Source organism: Vigna unguiculata, chloroplast (assembly GCF_004118075.2).
Source record: "Vigna unguiculata chloroplast, complete genome".
NCBI classification, from domain to species: Eukaryota; Viridiplantae; Streptophyta; class Magnoliopsida; order Fabales; family Fabaceae; genus Vigna; species Vigna unguiculata.
In genome coordinates, this window is record NC_018051.1 from 107,501 (window position 1) to 125,000 (window position 17,500).

General features: G+C 28.6%; 12 protein-coding genes and 1 non-coding gene across 13 annotated transcripts in view; 3 read left to right on the top strand and 10 right to left on the bottom strand. All coding sequences in view use genetic code 11, as the record gives it.

Annotated features, from left to right (window-relative positions):
• ndhF (NADH-plastoquinone oxidoreductase subunit 5) overlaps positions 1 to 2,073 on the bottom strand; it is a 2,250-nt gene extending 177 nt beyond the window's left edge. The window contains exon 1 of the mRNA in view: positions 1 to 2,073. This exon is cut by the window's left edge and continues 177 nt beyond it. Coding sequence (YP_006460385.1) covers positions 1 to 2,073 — 2,073 coding nt within the window.
• A 403-nt stretch (positions 2,074 to 2,476) lies between these two features.
• rpl32 (ribosomal protein L32) lies at positions 2,477 to 2,638 on the top strand. Its single transcript has one exon. The coding sequence runs from the start codon at positions 2,477 to 2,479 to the stop codon at positions 2,636 to 2,638; it is 162 nt and encodes a 53-aa protein (YP_006460386.1).
• A 240-nt stretch (positions 2,639 to 2,878) lies between these two features.
• On the top strand, positions 2,879 to 2,958 carry trnL-UAG. The gene has a single exon. It is a non-coding gene; the product is annotated as a tRNA-Leu (tRNA).
• Positions 2,959 to 3,037: 79 nt separating this feature from the next.
• Positions 3,038 to 4,024, top strand: ccsA (cytochrome c heme attachment protein). Its single transcript has one exon. The coding sequence runs from the start codon at positions 3,038 to 3,040 to the stop codon at positions 4,022 to 4,024; it is 987 nt and encodes a 328-aa protein (YP_006460387.1).
• A 250-nt stretch (positions 4,025 to 4,274) lies between these two features.
• Positions 4,275 to 5,765, bottom strand: ndhD (NADH-plastoquinone oxidoreductase subunit 4). The gene is given in 1 exon segment: positions 4,275 to 5,765. A coding segment is annotated over 1 exon segment (1,491 nt).
• Positions 5,766 to 5,883: 118 nt separating this feature from the next.
• psaC (photosystem I subunit VII) lies at positions 5,884 to 6,129 on the bottom strand. Its single transcript has one exon. The coding sequence runs from the start codon at positions 6,127 to 6,129 to the stop codon at positions 5,884 to 5,886; it is 246 nt and encodes an 81-aa protein (YP_006460389.1).
• A 301-nt stretch (positions 6,130 to 6,430) lies between these two features.
• ndhE (NADH-plastoquinone oxidoreductase subunit 4L) lies at positions 6,431 to 6,736 on the bottom strand. Its single transcript has one exon. It carries the CDS (start codon positions 6,734 to 6,736, stop codon positions 6,431 to 6,433), a length of 306 nt encoding a protein of 101 aa, YP_006460390.1.
• A 218-nt stretch (positions 6,737 to 6,954) lies between these two features.
• On the bottom strand, positions 6,955 to 7,485 carry ndhG (NADH-plastoquinone oxidoreductase subunit 6). Its single transcript has one exon. The coding sequence runs from the start codon at positions 7,483 to 7,485 to the stop codon at positions 6,955 to 6,957; it is 531 nt and encodes a 176-aa protein (YP_006460391.1).
• A 266-nt stretch (positions 7,486 to 7,751) lies between these two features.
• On the bottom strand, positions 7,752 to 8,237 carry ndhI (NADH-plastoquinone oxidoreductase subunit I). The gene has a single exon. It carries the CDS (start codon positions 8,235 to 8,237, stop codon positions 7,752 to 7,754), a length of 486 nt encoding a protein of 161 aa, YP_006460392.1.
• An 85-nt stretch (positions 8,238 to 8,322) lies between these two features.
• On the bottom strand, positions 8,323 to 10,685 carry ndhA (NADH-plastoquinone oxidoreductase subunit 1). Its single transcript has 2 exons — positions 10,134 to 10,685; positions 8,323 to 8,862 (listed from the first exon to the last, which is right to left on the bottom strand). Exons 1-2 carry the CDS (start codon positions 10,683 to 10,685, stop codon positions 8,323 to 8,325), a joined length of 1,092 nt encoding a protein of 363 aa, YP_006460393.1.
• A 1-nt stretch (position 10,686) lies between these two features.
• On the bottom strand, positions 10,687 to 11,868 carry ndhH (NADH-plastoquinone oxidoreductase subunit 7). Its single transcript has one exon. The coding sequence runs from the start codon at positions 11,866 to 11,868 to the stop codon at positions 10,687 to 10,689; it is 1,182 nt and encodes a 393-aa protein (YP_006460394.1).
• A 99-nt stretch (positions 11,869 to 11,967) lies between these two features.
• rps15 (ribosomal protein S15) lies at positions 11,968 to 12,240 on the bottom strand. The gene has a single exon. The coding sequence runs from the start codon at positions 12,238 to 12,240 to the stop codon at positions 11,968 to 11,970; it is 273 nt and encodes a 90-aa protein (YP_006460395.1).
• Positions 12,241 to 12,590: 350 nt separating this feature from the next.
• The window catches only part of ycf1 (hypothetical chloroplast RF19), a 5,175-nt gene continuing 265 nt past the window's right edge, over positions 12,591 to 17,500 (bottom strand). The window contains exon 1 of the mRNA in view: positions 12,591 to 17,500. This exon is cut by the window's right edge and continues 265 nt beyond it. Coding sequence (YP_006460396.1) covers positions 12,591 to 17,500 — 4,910 coding nt within the window.

A 17,500-nucleotide genomic window follows, 5' to 3' on the forward strand; every position in this document is an offset into this window, starting at 1 on the left:
ATTGAATTTCACTAATCTTCTGATACTGGCAATTAAATATTTTTCATAAAAAACATCTATATAACCATGATTATACGACCAATTATATATGATCTTTTGAAAATGATCGGCAACATTTTTTTGAAGAAAACTTTTTTCAAATAAATTGAATAAATTCAAATTTTTTAAATAGGAATAAACCGATTTGTAAAAAAAAGACGCTATAAAGATTCCCCCAAAAGTGAAACTCAAAGAAAAAGTTGCGTTTGTGAAAAATTCATAATAATTCATAAAATTTTCTGAATCTTTATGTAAAAGATCTATAAACGGAATTAACAATTTTGATAAAATATCCAAATGTATTCCGTCTTGACTGAAAGAAATTCCTACGGCACCAACGAATAAAGTAAAGAGCGCTAAAATAAGCATAGAAAATCGCATAGTATTGTTAGATTCATTAGGATATAAACAAGCAGTTTTTTTAGTGCCAAAATGCATAATACCAAAAACAAGATGTTTTATATTTTTAATATTTTGATTAACGCGATGTAGATATCTCTTCCGGATAAAAAAAGAAGTGATTTCATTCTTTTTTATTTTTAGTAAAACTAAGAAAAAATTTTCGTTTTTTCTTTTAAGTTTTACTTGTTTCTTCCCCCATAAAGATATTGAATAGAATGAACTATTTTTTTTTCCATTAAAATTCAAAAAATGAACGTTTAAATATCCCTCAAAAACAAGTAAATAAATTCGAAACATATAAAATGCAGTTAATCCTGCTGCAGAACAAGCTATTATTGCAAAAATTGGTGAATACAACCAACTATCATTAAGAATCTCATCCTTAGACCAAAAACAGGCAAAGGGTGGAATACCGCAAAGAGAGAGTGTACCCACTAAAAAAAAAGTTTTTGTAATTGGTACATGTTTTGTTAAACCGCCCATAAAAACCATATTTTGACTTTTAGCTGGAGAATATCCGACAAGAGCTTCCATTGAATGAATAATGGATCCAGATCCTAAAAACAACAATGCTTTTGAATAAGCATGAGTAATCAAATGAAATAAAGCACCTCGATAAGATCCCATACCCAAAGCTAACATCATATAACCCAATTGAGACATTGTAGAATAGGCCAAATTTTTCTTAATATCTTTTTGAGCAATAGCTAAAGTAGCTCCTAATATTACTGTTATTATACCTATAAAAGCTATTGCGTTCATTATTTTGGGTAGCACTATGAAAAGAGGAAAAAGACGAGCCACAAGAAAAATTCCAGCGGCTACCATAGTAGCAGCATGTATAAGGGCAGAAATTGGAGTAGGTCCCTCCATAGCATCGGGTAGCCATACATGAAGAGGAAATTGGGCAGATTTTGCAACTGAGCCAGAAAATAGCAAGAGAGCAAACAGAGTAACAAAAAAAAGATTCATTTCATTTTTCGAAATCAAATTATTTATAATTTGAAACAAATGCCGAAATTCCAAACTACCCGTTATCCAATAAAGACCTAAAATTCCCAATAATAAACCAAAATCCCCTACACGATTTGTTACAAATGCTTTTTGACAAGCATTTGCCGCAATAGGGCGAGTGAACCAAAAGCCTATTAATAAATAAGAACACATTCCAATTAATTCCCAAAAAAAATAAATTTGTATCAAATTTGAACTAGTAACTAATCCCAACATTGAAATATTAAAAAGAGTCATATAAGCAAAAAATCTCAAATATCCTTGATCATGAGACATATAATTATCACTATAAATAAGAACGAGAATGCCAACCGTAGTAATTAATATTGACATAATAGAAGTAAGTGGATCGATCAAGTAGCCAAACTCTAAAGAAATATCATTATTTATGGTCCAAGACCATACATATTGAAAAATCGAACTATTCTTGATTTGATGAATAGACAAATCAAGCGAAAAAATCATAACTATAGTTAACAATAAGATACTAGGAAAAGCCCAAATACGGCGAATATTTTTCGTTGCCGTCGGAAAAAGTAGAAGTCCCACTCCTATTAACATCGGAACTGGGAATGGAATAAAAGGTATGATCCATGAATATTGATGTGTATATTCCATACAATAAAAAAAATTAGGATTCTAATGAATTTTGTTTCTTAGGTTTTTCTTTTATCTTTTTTGTAAAGTAAAGGAATGGATTCGGTTAATAACAAAGAAACATAGAATTTAATAAAATAGAATAATCGATTATTAATTATTCTTACTCTTTGGACAATATTTTTTTAACATTAGTTTAGTTCATTAAATTTCACTTAACTAATTCAGTTTTTCTTACAATAAGATATAGCGATATTTGGAAAACTTTATAAAAAGTATTATATTATTATTATAATATTCAATAAAAAAAATGGAAATTGAAATATATATAATATATGTCTAATTAGAGAGAAACTGAATTGGAATTTACCAAAAAATGTCTTTCACATAAAATTCTATAACAATCAAAAACTATACTAATTCTATGGCAGTTCCAAAAAAGCGCACGTCTAGATCAAAAAAAATTATTCGGAACACTTTATGGAAAAAGAAGGGATATTTGAAAGCATTAAAAGCTTTTTCATTAGGGCAATCTATTTTTACGGGGAATTCAAAAAGCTTTTTCTGTAACAAATATCAACGTTAGAATAATTTAAATTAACTTGATTCAACGACTCTTTTTTAAATACAAAAATATTCATATAAAAATTATATAGAATATAAGATTCAGTTATTAATTTAGGATCTTTACATTATATATTTAATAGATTCTAATAGAATTATTTAAAATTATTTTATTGAATGTTTAGTAAACAAATATTGTGTTTTAATTGATTCTTTGAATCTCGACAATTGACTAAAATTTGGTTATTATGGTTTCGAGTAAGCCGCTATGGTGAAATTGGTAGACACGCTGCTCTTAGGAAGCAGTGCTAGAGCATCTCGGTTCGAATCCGAGTAGCGGCATCTTTCTTATCTTCTAAAAAAAAAGGTCCTATAAAGAATTCTTATTTCTATTCCAAGTATTTCTATTTTTTCATTCTATATGGTATTTTCCACTTTAGAGCATATATTAACTCATATATCCTTTTCAGTCGTATCTATTTTAATTTCAATTCATTGGATAACCTTATTATTAGGCAATGAAATCATAGGATTATACAATTTGTTGAAAAAAGGCATGATAATAACCTTTTTTTGTATCACAGGATTGTTAGTTACTCGTTGGATTTTTTCAGGCCATTTACCTTTTAGTAATTTATATGAATCATTAATATTTCTTTCATGGACTTTTTCTATCTTTTATATGGTTCTTTGCTTCAAAAAAAAAAAAAATTACTATTTCAATACCATAATAACACCAAGTATTCTTTTTACCCAAGGCTTTGCTACTTCGGGTCTTTTAACCGAAATGCATGAATCCTTCAAATTAGTGCCTGCTTTACAGTCCCATTGGTTAATGATGCACGTAAGTATGATGATATTGGGTTATACAACTCTTTTATGTGGATCATTAATATCAGTGGCTATTTTAGTCATTACATTTCAAGAACTCATACAAATTTTTGGTAAAAGCAAGACTTTCTTTTTTTTTTATGAATCCTTTTCTTTTGCCGAAATCAAATATATGAATATGAATGATAAAAAGAATATTTTACAACAAACTCCTTTTCCGTTTTATTCGTCTTATAGAAATTATTATAGATATCAATTTATTCAACAATTGGATCGTTGGGGTTACCGTACTATTAGTCTAGGTTTTATCTTTTTAACAATAGGTAATATATCTGGAGCAGTATGGGCTAATGAGGCATGGGGATCATATTGGAATTGGGATCCAAAGGAAACTTGGGCTTTTATTACTTGGACTATTTTCGCAATTTATTTACATACTAGAAAAAATAAAAAATTGGAATATAGAAATTCTTCAATAGTGGCCTCCATGGGTTTTCTTATAATTTGGATATGTTATTTAGGGATAAATCTTTTAGGACTAGGACTACATAGTTATGGTTCATTTACACCTAATTAATTAAAAAAAATTCACAAATATTGGGAACATTTTTTAGAATAAGAAAAAAACTCCCAATAAAATGATTAAGACCCCGTTGAATCAAGTAATGTAATATTGATTCAAGGGGTTCTCACAAACAACAAACAGATTGAATTATAATTCAAATTCATTTTTATGTAATTAAGAAAATAAAAAAATAAATCCATTTTTTTTGATTGTGCATCGCATTTCTTTCTATTTTTTATTTATTCCCGAAAAATATCTATAAAAAATGAGAGAGAATAGCTTCAACCTTGTCAGCCGAAATTGAAAAAATAAAATCTGGATAAATGCCAATACTTATTACGGGTATAAGGATAGAAATTGAAATAAATAATTCTCGTGGCCCCGAATCAAAAAAATAAGAATTTTGTTTATTAAAAAGCTTGTATCCATAAAACATTTGACGTAAGATAGATAATAAATAAATAGGAGTTAATATCATTCCAATTGCAGTTACAAAAGTTATGAGTATTTTTGTGATGAAAAGATATTTTTGATTGGTAATTATTCCCAATAATACTATAAATTCTGCAACAAAACCGCTCATGCCCGGTAATGCAAGAGAAGCCATCGATAAGGTAGTGAAAATCGTGAATATTTTTGGCATTGGGATAGCCATTCCACCCATTTCGTCGAGATAAAGAAGACGTAGTCTATCATAACTAGTTCCCGCCAAGAAAAAAAGGGCAGCACCAATAAATCCGTGAGAGATTATTTGTAAAATAGCCCCATTCAGCCCTGTCTCGCTTATAGAACCAATTCCTAAAATTAAGAAACCCATATGAGAGACCGAGGAATAAGCTATTCTTTTTTTTACATTGCGTTGACCAAGAGATGTTGAAGCTGCATAGATTATTTGAATGGAACCTAATAACATTAACCAGGGACAAAATATAGAATGAGCGCGAGATAATAATTCCATATTAATTCGAACCAACCCATATGCTCCCATTTTTAATAATATTCCGGCTAAAAGCATACAAGTGCTGTAATGCGCCTCTCCATGGGTATCAGGTAACCATGTATGTAAGGGTATAATTGGTGATTTGACAGCAAAAGCAATAAGAAATCCCATATAGAAGATTATTTCCAGTGCCACGGGATATGATTGATTAGTTAATGATTCAAAATTTAATGTTGGTTCATTAGAACTATAGAAACCCATACCCAGAATTCCCAGTAATAAAAAAACAGAACTTCCCGCAGTGTACAAAATAAACTTTGTAGCTGAATACAAACGTTTTTTTCCACCCCACATAGATAAAAGTAGATAAACGGGAATTAATTCTAATTCCCACATGATGAAAAAAAGTAAAATGTCTTGAGAAGAAAATGTTCCTAGTTGACCACTATACATTGCTAACATTAGAAAATAGAATAATTTAGATTCTCGAGTAACCGGTTGAGCTGATAACGTAGCTAACGTAGTGATAAATCCCGTTAATAAAAGGGGTCCTAGAGAGAGTCCATCTATTCCGAATCTCCAGTAAAAGTCAAAAAAATGGATCCATTTATAATTTTCTGTCAATTGGATTAGTGGATCATCTAATTCGAAATGATAACAAAATACATAGGTTATTAGAAGGAGATCTATGAAACATATACAATAAGTATACCATTTAATTGTCTTATTTCCTTTATGGGGAAATAAGACAATTAAAGAACCTCCGACTATTGGCAAAACTACAACTGTTGTTAACCAAGGAAAATAATTCGTGATAAAAATAAGATATACTTAGACTACAAAAACCCGGGCTCAAAATATTTTTTTATTTTGAGCCCGGGTTTTTGCCAGTAAAAAAAAAGTACTTGTATGCGGTTCTTTTTGAAACGTATCAATAAGCTAGACCCATGCTTCGAGTTGTTTCATGCCATAAATAAACTCTAACACTTAAGAAATCCGTCGGACAGGCGGATTCACACCTCTTACAACCAACACAGTCCTCTGTTCTTGGGGCAGAAGCAATTTGTTTAGCTTTACATCCGTCCCAAGGTATCATTTCTAATACATCTGTTGGGCAGGCTCGTACACATTGAGTACATCCTATACATGTATCATAAATCTTTACTGAATGTGACATTGGATCATAATCCTTGAACATCAAAAATTCAACAATTTCAATCTAGTACAATGGGTAAACCAATTATATATAGGATATATATATCTATATTATATACCAGATGAATCAATGATTTATAAGAATTTTGCTACTAAAAATAGGTTTCTAGATTAATAACTAATAAGAGAATAGAACCAAGATACTTTGATTTCTTATCTTTGTTTTCGCAAACATGATTCAAAAGGATATATCATTTCTGCTAATTTGAATGGATTATATAGTACACACTATTCAAAATTAGACTTTTTTTTTATGAGTAATACTATTTATTCAACAAATTTGATTGATTGATACGGGTTGATTTTCTATTACGATATATTGAGGAAACAATAGCCGGTCCGATAGCTGCTTCAGCGGCTGCAACAGCTATAACAAAAATTGAAAAAATATTTCCTTTTAATTGCCGCCTATCAAAAAAATCAGAAAAGGTTACGAGATTTATATTAACTGCATTTAGTATAAGTTCAAGACACATAAGGGCTCTAACCATATTTCGGCTCGTGATCAATCCATAGATACCTATAGAAAATAAATAAGCACTCAAAACAAGTGCATGCTCGAATATCATTGACCAACTCCTTTTCAATTTTTATTCATTTCGATCTGAATATGAATTCAACGGATTTTATTGCCTAACATAAGAAGTCTACAACAAAATAAAGTATTTGCAAAAAGATTTTATACTTTATACATAAATATTCTTTTTCGTTAACATATAATTCAACAAAAAAGAAATGTGAGAAAATCTAACAAAATGTGATTTATATTATTAGTTCGAAAACTTTATTATTGGCGAGCCACAAAAATTGCACCTATTAAAGCAACTAAAAGAATTATTGAAATTAGTTCAAATGGGAGAAAAAAATCTGTTGATAAATGAATTCCAATTTGTTGACTAGTACTTATCAAATCTTGCTCTAAAATCTGATTGGGTCTTGTCGTCCAAATAATTCCGTGCCATGATGTATCTAGAATAGTAGTTATTTGTGAAAGAAAGATACTGGTACAAACCATCAAAGTAATTCCATCCCCAACGGTCCAAACACGAAAATTTTGGTAATAGTCCGAACCATTCATAAACATCACAGCAAATATTATTAAAACATTTATAGCGCCCACGTAAATAAGTAGCTGTGAGGCAGCTACGAAATGGGAGTTTGATAAAATATAGAATAAAGATACACAAACAAGAACTAGTCCCAATGAAAAAGCAGAAAAAATCGGATTCGTAAAGAATACTACTCCTAGACTTCCTAATATGAGACCTGATCCAAGAAAGATTAAAATAAAATCATGTAGCGATTCGGACAAATCCATTATATGTAAAATAAAAGATAAATAGAAATTTCATGACCTTATTGATATGACCAGGAAAAAAGTTGTTAAATACTAAAATTATCTGTGCATAGAATTGAACTAAATCCTAAGATAAGATATGTGAATTGCTATTAGGTACAGTTGTTATAGAATCAATGTCATTTGATTCTTTTCTTTTTTTTATGCCAAAGAGTCATTTCAAAAAAATAGAATATCTTTTTTTTATATAGAGATAAATTAGATTCTTTTTGTGAAGAATTTTGAAATCATTTTATTTGAATTGTTCGAATTGTATAATCATCAATTACTGATACCGGTAAACGACCCAAAGCAATTAGATTATAATTCAATTCGTGGCGATCATAAGTTGACAGTTCATATTCTTCGGTCATTGATAAACAATTTGTTGGACAATATTCAATACAGTTACCACAAAATATACAGATTCCAAAATCAATACTGTAATTAAGCAACCGTTTTTTTCGAATATCAGTTTCTAGTTTCCAATCAACAATGGGTAGATCTATAGGACAGACACGAACACATACTTCACAAGCAATGCATTTATCAAATTCAAAATGTATTCGACCGCGAAAACGTTCTGATGAGATTATTTTTTCATAAGGATATTGAATAGTTACGGGTAACCTATTTGCGTGCGATAAGGTAATCATGAGACCTTGACCAATATATCTAGCAGCTCGTATTATTTGTTCACTATAATTTATGAATTCAGTTACCATAAGGAACATATCGTGAATAGCTCTGAATATTTTTTTTCTTTCTCTTGTTTAAAACAAGTTCTGAATTTTGAATATAGAAGGTCCACTATTTTTTTTACAGTGAAAACAGTTGAGACGACGTTGTTAATAATAGATTACCAAGAGAAATGGGTAAAAGAAACTTCCACCCAAGATTTAATAATTGATCTATTCGTAGCCTAGGCAAAGTCCATCTTGTTGTGATAGAAACGAATATGAATAAATAAGTTTTAACTAGTGTAATAAAGATACCAATTATCGTTACAAAAACTCCGTATGTTTTATTTATTTGAAAAAAATTAGAAACGAAGATGTACGGAATAGAGAAATTTGAACCACCAAAATAAAGAACTGTTACAAATAAGGAAGAAACGAATAGGTTTAAATAGGAAGCAACATAAAATAAACCAAATTTGATACCGGAATATTCGGTTTGATAACCCGCTATTAGTTCTTCTTCCGCTTCTGGTAAATCAAAAGGTAATCTTTCACATTCTGCTAGGGAAGAGATTAGAAAAACGAGGAAACCCATAGGTTGCCGCCACAAATTCCATCCCCAAAAACCATATTTGGATTGTGCATCAACTATATCAACTGTACTTAAACTGTTAGATAATCCTAGTCGGTGATGACATTACTGTTACCATCTCTATTACAGAACCGTACATGAGATTTTCATCTCATACGGCTCCTTTAAAGCCTTAAAAAAATATAAGAACCCGGCCAATTATTTCTCCCTTGATATATCCCTAAGATAGATAAGATTCTATTTTCTCGGACGGTTCTGAATTAGACCCATGGAATTCTGTCTGTTCTAAAAAAAAAATTTTTAAATGAATACACACTTATTTAAAAAATAAAAACATTTGCACATTTATTGAATTTCTTTAGATAAATATAAAATATAAAAGGTACTTCTGAATTGATCTCATCCTTTAAAAAATTCAAAATTAAATTTGTTGAGTAATAACTTAATTTCATTTTTGCATAAAATACTCTTTTAAAATTATCAAGAACTCCCACATCATTTTCGATTCCGAAAAAGAATTAGATGTTCCTTTTTTAAATTCAATTATGACTATCTCCATAAATATGGAGGATATCAGACAAAAAAGAAAAAGGAGATCACTTTGACCTCTTATCCTATTCCTTTTTGTGCAAGCAAAAGAAAGAAAGGGGACTTCAAAAAATTAAAGGATTATTTCGTTCCTGATAGTTATTTATTCAATCAATGGATGGAAGTATACTCTAGATCGGAATTGTGGGGAGTACTGCCTTATTTTTTCTACCAACTTCAAGTCCCCATTAGTATTCTTTTTCTATTATACATAAATACTCTTTTGGATAATTTCAAAAAGAAATATACGTTACTAATCTTTTGTGTATTTTGGTGTTTCTAGCCATCCATTCATTTTTTTTATTATATTAATCCCTTTTTTTAATTTTGTTAATATATGTATGCTAATTAATACAAATGATATTGAAAATTTGAAAAAGGTTGGTCTTTTGCGTCCGCTTCAAGACAGGATTACTAATCAACAAATCTTGGGAAAAACAACCACTTCTATACATAGAATATAATATATAGAATCTAATTCTAGAATTTCATTGATTTTTTCACCTTATTCTTATACATAGAAAATTAGACTCAATATTTTTACTGCAATTTGAAATCATCATACTTTCTCTATAAGTAATAGAGTATTCTATAAATTATATTCAAAAAAAGCTGTTTTATTGCACTCATATAACTATCTGATTCAATTATTCAATCCAAATGCGAAAAGAATATATATATATTCTTTATAGATTCTTTTTGTACTTTAAATATAAGGAGAGGCTTATAAGAAATAGTATCAAAAAATTTATGTCTCAACGAAGCACACATAGAGATATCGATAACACACATAGAGTTAATGGTATTTCATAACTAATTGATTGAGCAGCTGCTCGTAGACCACCCAAAAAGGAATATTTATTATTTGACCCATATCCTGACATAAGAAGTCCAATGGGGGCAATACTCGAAATAGCAATCCATAAAAAAACACCAATATTCAGATCAGATAAAACAAAGTTATAGCCAAAAGGAATTACTGAATAGCTTATTATAATGGATATGACTGAGATAGATGGGCCGAAACTAAATAAACGAATATCTCCTCTAGATGGAATAAGATTCTCTTTAAAAAGTAATTTTGTTCCGTCTGCTAGAGCTTGAAGAACTCCAAAAGGACCGGTGTATTCAGGTCCAATACGCTGTTGTATCCCTGCAGATATTTCTCTTTCTAACCATACAATTGCTAGTACACTTATAGTAATTCCTAATATCAAAATAAAAATAGGCACAAATACCCAAAGAATTCCATATATCTCTTTCAAAAATTGCAATCTGAAAAAAAAATGTATATCTTGTATTTCTGTTAAATCAATTATCATTTCAACGATCAACTTCTCCCATAATAATATCTATGCTACCTAGTATTGTCATAATATCGGCCAATTTCATTCTTTTAACTAATTGAGGAAGAATTTGCAAATTTATAAAACCGGGCGGATGAATTTTCCATCTCCAAGGAAAACCATTTTGATCCCCTATTAGAAAAATCCCTAATTCTCCCTTGGGGGCTTCAACTCTTACATAAAGTTCTTGTTTTGGCAATTCAAAACTCGGAGACGATTTTTTACTAATAAATCGATACTCAAACTCATTCCATTCTGGCTCTTTTTCTCTATCAAAGCAGCGGATTTCTAAATTTTCATATGGACCGCCGGGAAGTCCTTCCAAAGCCTGTTGAATAATTTTTATGGATTCTATCATTTCACCAATTCGAACTAAATAACGAGCTAATGAATCTCCTTCTTTTTGCCATTGAACTTCCCAATGAAATTCTTCGTAACATTCATAATTATCCACTTTACGTAGATCCCATTGTATTCCGGAAGCCCGAAGCATCGGTCCTGATAAACCCCAATTAATAACTTCTTTTACATCAACAACACCGACGCCCTCAACCCGTTCTAAAAAAATAGGATTTCGCGTAATAAGTTTTTGATATTCAGCAATACTTGTTAAAAAATAATCGCAGAAATCATAACATTTATCTATCCAACCATAAGGTAGATCAGTCGCTACCCCTCCGATACGAAAAAAATTATGCATCATTCTCATACCTGTGGCAGCTTCAAATAGATCATATATTAATTCTCTTTCTCTGAAAATATAGAAAAAAGGTGTTTGTGCACCAATATCTGCCATAAAAGGTCCTAGCCATAGTAGGTGAGAAGCTATACGGCTTAACTCCAACATTATTACTCGGATATAGCTGGCTCTTTTAGGTACTTGAATATTTCCCAACTGTTCTGGTCCATTTACAGTTATTGCTTCTGTGAACATTGTAGCTAAATAGTCCCAACGTGTTACATAAGGCAGATATTGTATAATTGTTCGGTTTTCCGCTATTTTTTCCATTCCTCTGTGTAAATAACCCAATATCGGTTCACAATCAATAACATCCTCACCATCTAGAGTAACAATAAGTCTAAGAACACCGTGCATTGATGGGTGGTGAGGCCCCATATTGACTATCATGAAGTCCTTTCTTTTCGTTGAGATATTCATAGGTTTTTGCTCGATTTATTCTTTTATGAATCGCTTAAAAAAAAAGTTCATCCAAATTCAAGATCTAATAAATCGAATAATTGAAAATTACTCTTCAATTTAACGAATTTGTGACTGCCGAATATTAAACTGATTGATTAATTTTTTATACCGTATTCCATCTTTCTTTGACAAATAAGACAGTAATCTTTGCCGTTTTCCCAAAATTTTACGTAAACCTCTTTGGGATGAATAGTCTTTTCGGTGCAATTCAAAATGTGAAGTAAGTCTTCGTATTCTATTGGTAAATTTGAATATTTGAAATTCAACCAATCCTGGTTTTTTTCCTTTTTTTTCTTGTGAAATAACAGATATAAATGACTTTTTTACCATAAAAAAATAAAAGTTTTTCCTTCTCCTCAATTTTTATAGATATTTTTATTGATCAGTAATTAGAATGACACTCATTTTTAATTTTTTTATATAAATCCGAAATATAATTTTTTTATAACTGAAATCAATCCAATTTAAATAGATATAGTATAAAGGAGACTAGTTTGATACATAAAAAAAAATTGTATACATTACATTAGATAAAAAAAGATAATTTTGTTAATTCTTTTTTTTATGTATACATCATTGAATTAAAATCACTGCCATACCAAACCAAAATGCGTGTATTTATTTAGCCTATTTATCTATCTATAGATAGATAAATAGGCTAAATAGAAGACAAAATTAGATTAACGAATTTTCACACGCGGATACATATGTATCCTTACTATACTGAAACGGCTTCCATTATGGGTATTAAACCAATAACGATTTATACAAGCTAAATCTTCTAATCGATATTTTGGCCAAAGAAAAATTTTGAAATTCATTAGTTTTTTTTTCTCTTTCTCATTTCTTTTTTTAGTCAAAACTTTAAAACAATTTTTGACTTTATTTTCATTATAAAATATTGTGTTTCTATGCATACTATTTATATTATTTGGATCTAAACAAATTCTAATTCTCAACTCTCTACGACATCTAGCAGATAAAATGTTTTCAGGAACAAGTAAATTAAAATTCTCTTTTTCTTTGTTTTCTGTTATCTTTTGATCTTTTGTTCTTGTAATGTATTTATCAAAATATTTATTATTAACATTCATTTTTTCTGAGTATTTTTTATCAATTTTATGTTTATTCTTATGAATTAATGAAAGACCCATCGTTTTATACTTAAAAAATTTTTTATTATTTTTTCTAGACAGGCGAACCGGTTCGATAACAAATAGTTCTTTTTTCCTAAATTTATTATTTTTATTTTTCCTTAAGCCTGGAAGAGTGAAATTTTTCTGATTTTGAATCATCATAATATCTAGACCTAGTTCTCCTCTTTGAATAGAGGTTATAGTCATTTTTCTTAAATTTTTCAATCTAATCAGGAGACAATATACTTTTACATTGTTAAAGATTTTTTTACCTAATAAATTTTTCCAGTTTAAATGTAAATTAAAAAAATTTCTTACTAAGAATTGAAGTTCTTCCTCCATATTGTTCTTGGTTTTTTTTTTTGATGTTATAAAACCATCTATTCTTTTTTTCTTTCTAGTAATATGATTTTCACTAACATTTTGATTTCCTTTAGAATGTAAATAAATAGAATGTAAATAAAGTAAATTGATTGGTAAAATTTGCGAGTTACCCCTATATGTATTATAAAATATTACAAATTTGGAAAAGAACCAAAATTCCGGATTGCATATGGAACGATTTAGTATTTTTCTATTGATTCCCACCCAATCCAAATATTTTCTATCCGGATTTTTTTCCATATTTCTAATAAGAGTATCTTCGGCTATATAATTCTTGATAAAAAGATTACTTATTCTATCAAATAAGTCTTTTTGATATGTATTGTAATTAGAATAAATCAATGTGTTTTTATTTGATTGAAATTGGGATCTATATCGATAAATATACGAGTCTTTCTTATTTGCATAATTCATAAAATTATAGGATAAAAGATCGTATTTATATTGTTTTCTAATTTTTTTTTTTAATGTGACTCCTTGTTGTTCTTTGTAAAGAATTAATGGGCTTTTTCCATATGAATCCCATTTGGTTACATTTTTATTTTGAGCTATACCACATTTAGTGATTCTATTTCTCCATTTTTTTGATACTAATTTGGACCAGCTACTGTTAGATAAGTCATATTGATAATAATGATTCTTTAACCAATTTGTCCATTGATTTAGTTTAGAATTGAGCAGGTTATTTTGTTTTATTTTAGAATGAACTATTCCTTGTGCTCCAAAAAAAGAATCCTTTATTTCATTTTTAAAGAAAAAAAAATTTTTCTGATATTCAAAAACAAGTCTTAACTGATATATGTTTATGTTAAGAATTCGGGTTTGTAACAAATTTAAAAATACATATGGTTGTGACAAAAAGGAGACATCAAAATAATTATGGGAATTCGCATTCCTATTATTAAAATATTTGTGTAAATTTAAAATAAAGGGAATTATACTTTGATTTGTTTTATAAGTTCTTTCTATAGTTGGTTCATTATCGTAAAGCCATTTATTTAAAAATTTTTTTGTTGATTCAAGAAAAGGTTGTAGCTGGATTTTCAGAATACAAATGATATATAGAAAGATATCTATGTATATTTTTTTCATGAAAAATTGAAAAAAAGAAAAAGAATGTGATTTTTTAGTTAATCTAATATTTCTTCTTTGGAATATCTGCAAAATTTTTTTTCCGAATTCTATCCTTTTACTATCATAAATTTTTTTCTTCGAATGAATATTTGTCTCTGGAATTACAAGTCCTCTTTTCTTTTCTTCTTTTTTCATTTTTTCTATTTTTTTTATAACTACTTTTTTTTTAGTATTCAGATCCTTTATAGATTTTTTTTTCAATGAATAATTTGTCAACTTTATCGATTGAATTGAAATGGTTGCTTCAGAAATCATTGAATTATTCTTCCAAATTGTTGAATCTTTTTTGTTTTCGCTCAATTCATCGAGTTTTTTGGGTTTCCTTTGAATAAAGAAATATTTTAAATTTAAAAATTCTTTTCTTTTTTTCATGAGGAATACTAGACTTTTGTTAATAATTTCAAGAATACTTTGGATGATCCCTTTTGCTTTTTCTATTACCATATTTAGAAACAATTTGAATTTTTCACTTAAAACTTTTAGAACCCCAAAAGTGAAAAATTCAAATTGTTTCTTTTTTTTTTTAGTTTCTTTTAAAATCGGGTCGAAAAATTCAAATCGATTTTTCGTGGAACTAGAAAAAGGCAATTCTACTTCCATCCCCGAAACTGTTAAAAAACAAAAGTTCTTTTTTTTCTTTGAATTTTTTTTCTTTTCATTACATCGTATTTTAGATTTATGCCAAGGTTTTAGACGAAAAGGAAATAAGATTTTTATTTGAATCCCATCTGTTAGCCATTTTTGAGGAAACTCTCTTTCGGATAATTGAACGCCGTTATACGTGCATTTAATATACATTTCTCTCTTCCAATCCATATAATCTTCAGACCATTCTGGAATTTGAAAAAATAGTATACGAAGCGTATTTTTAATTATTATCAATGAAGGTAATATAATATATTTCCTAATAAAGCATTGGGTTATTAATAAAACACCTCTTATTACTTGAGCAAATATAATGCTATCCCAGGCTTCTGCTATTTCTATACGTTTTCTTTCCGCATTTTCCTTTTTTTTTCCCCTTTTCGGACTTTTTTTTGTTTTTTCCTCTATAGAACCTAAAATTTGAAATTCTGTCTTTTTACGAATCCAAATATTTAACATAAAAAATCTTTTCATTGATTTTAAACTATGAAAAGAAAAGAATATTGATTTTTCAATTTTATCCAAAAAAAGCGGCGAATGCACCCTTTTTTGAAAAAATTTCCAAGTAACTGTTTTCCGTCTTTGAGCACGGATAGATCCTTTGATTATGTCTCTTCGAAAATCCGATTGTTGGGAATAACGTTTTAAAGCCAATTCGTTTTTTTTTTCAGTATTTTCAGTATCTCCAAGATCCTTATAAGTCTTGTATTTATGAAAAAATTTATGTTTATTAGTCAAAATGACTACACGTTTGCCTTTTCTAGAACGAATTTGAGAATTATCTTTTTCAATTTTTCCACCTAGTTGTTCTAATTCGTCTATAAATTTGTATGACCACCGAGGTACTTTTTTACAGATTTCGTTTCTTTTAATAGACTTAGTGGTCTTTCGATTTACTTTTCTTTTTTCGTTCAAATCAGTTGTAATTGCATCAAAGAATATTTTTATTATTTGTTTTTTTTCTGTGTCATAATTAGAATTCATTTTTACTTGTTCAGGTTCTTTATAAGGTACTTGCGAATTTAAGCTTGACACTAATTTTTTTGAAAATTGACTGATTAGATTAAAAAGAAATGTAGTTACTAATAACTTTTTATCAAATGTTTTTCTATTTTCCTCTAATTTTGGAGAATTACTAGTATTCTTTTTATCAATCTTATTAGAAAGAAAGATATCTTGAATTTTATTTATAAAAATGTGATTTTTTTTGTAACTGTTTTCATGTTGTATTGAGGTTGAAAAACCTTTTTTGATTCGTCCACGAAAGGGTCCGTTTAAGAAAGGATCTTTTGTTTTAGTTAAATATTTTTTTTGAGTTTCATCATTACAAAATCGAATTTTATTTTCGAATATATCGAGGGAAATCGATTTCTTATCTATCAGTTTTGTGCGATTTATAAATTCATTGCTCAATTTGTTTATTTTTTCTTCATTCCTATAGCGCGAATCATTATACAAATCATCATAGGAAATTTTATTTTTTGTGAATAAATCGATTTTTGTTTCCATCAGTTTTTCAAAAGTTGATAAATTTTGTGGATACGTAAAAGATATTTTTTCTCTTCCATCACCTTGATATGTATGAAAAAAAAATTCTGAAATTTCATTTTTTACAATGTTTTCAAATTCATTATTTTTTATATATCGAAATGGACGATTCCATCGTTTATAATTGAAAAGAATATTTATAAGAGGTTTTTGTAACTTATCTTTGTTGTTGGATCTTTTTTCTTTCGTTCGTATCCTTTGCAAATTGGTTTCGATATCCTTTTTTTTCCCCTTTTTATAAATTTCATTGCTTTCTTTACTTTCTAATAGTTTTTTACTAAAAAAAGGGGGGGGTATTCTTCCTAAATAATATAAACAGGTAACAGATAAGAAAACAACAAAGATTTGAAACATAGAATTTCTAAAATCTGACAGAATATATTTTTTTGATTGAATACGGACATTCGATTTAATAAAATTATTTTGCTGTATGCAGATTAATAAAAATTCAATCAATTTTATAAAAAAAATATGACCTATTATCCAACCAATAAAACTACTTGTTAAAAATAGCAATTTATTGTTACATCGAAACAAATAAATATTGATGAATCTCATGAATATTGAACTTGGTAAGAAAAGGGGATTTAAAAATTGAAAAAGAAGATTCTGAAAGAATCTTCTTTGAATACTAAAATTACGTATTGAATTTGGATTCTTGTATCCATAATTCAAAAATTTTTTTTGACTATTGCCGAAGAAGAACTGAAATAAAAGATAGGGTATAGCTATGACAGTTATTG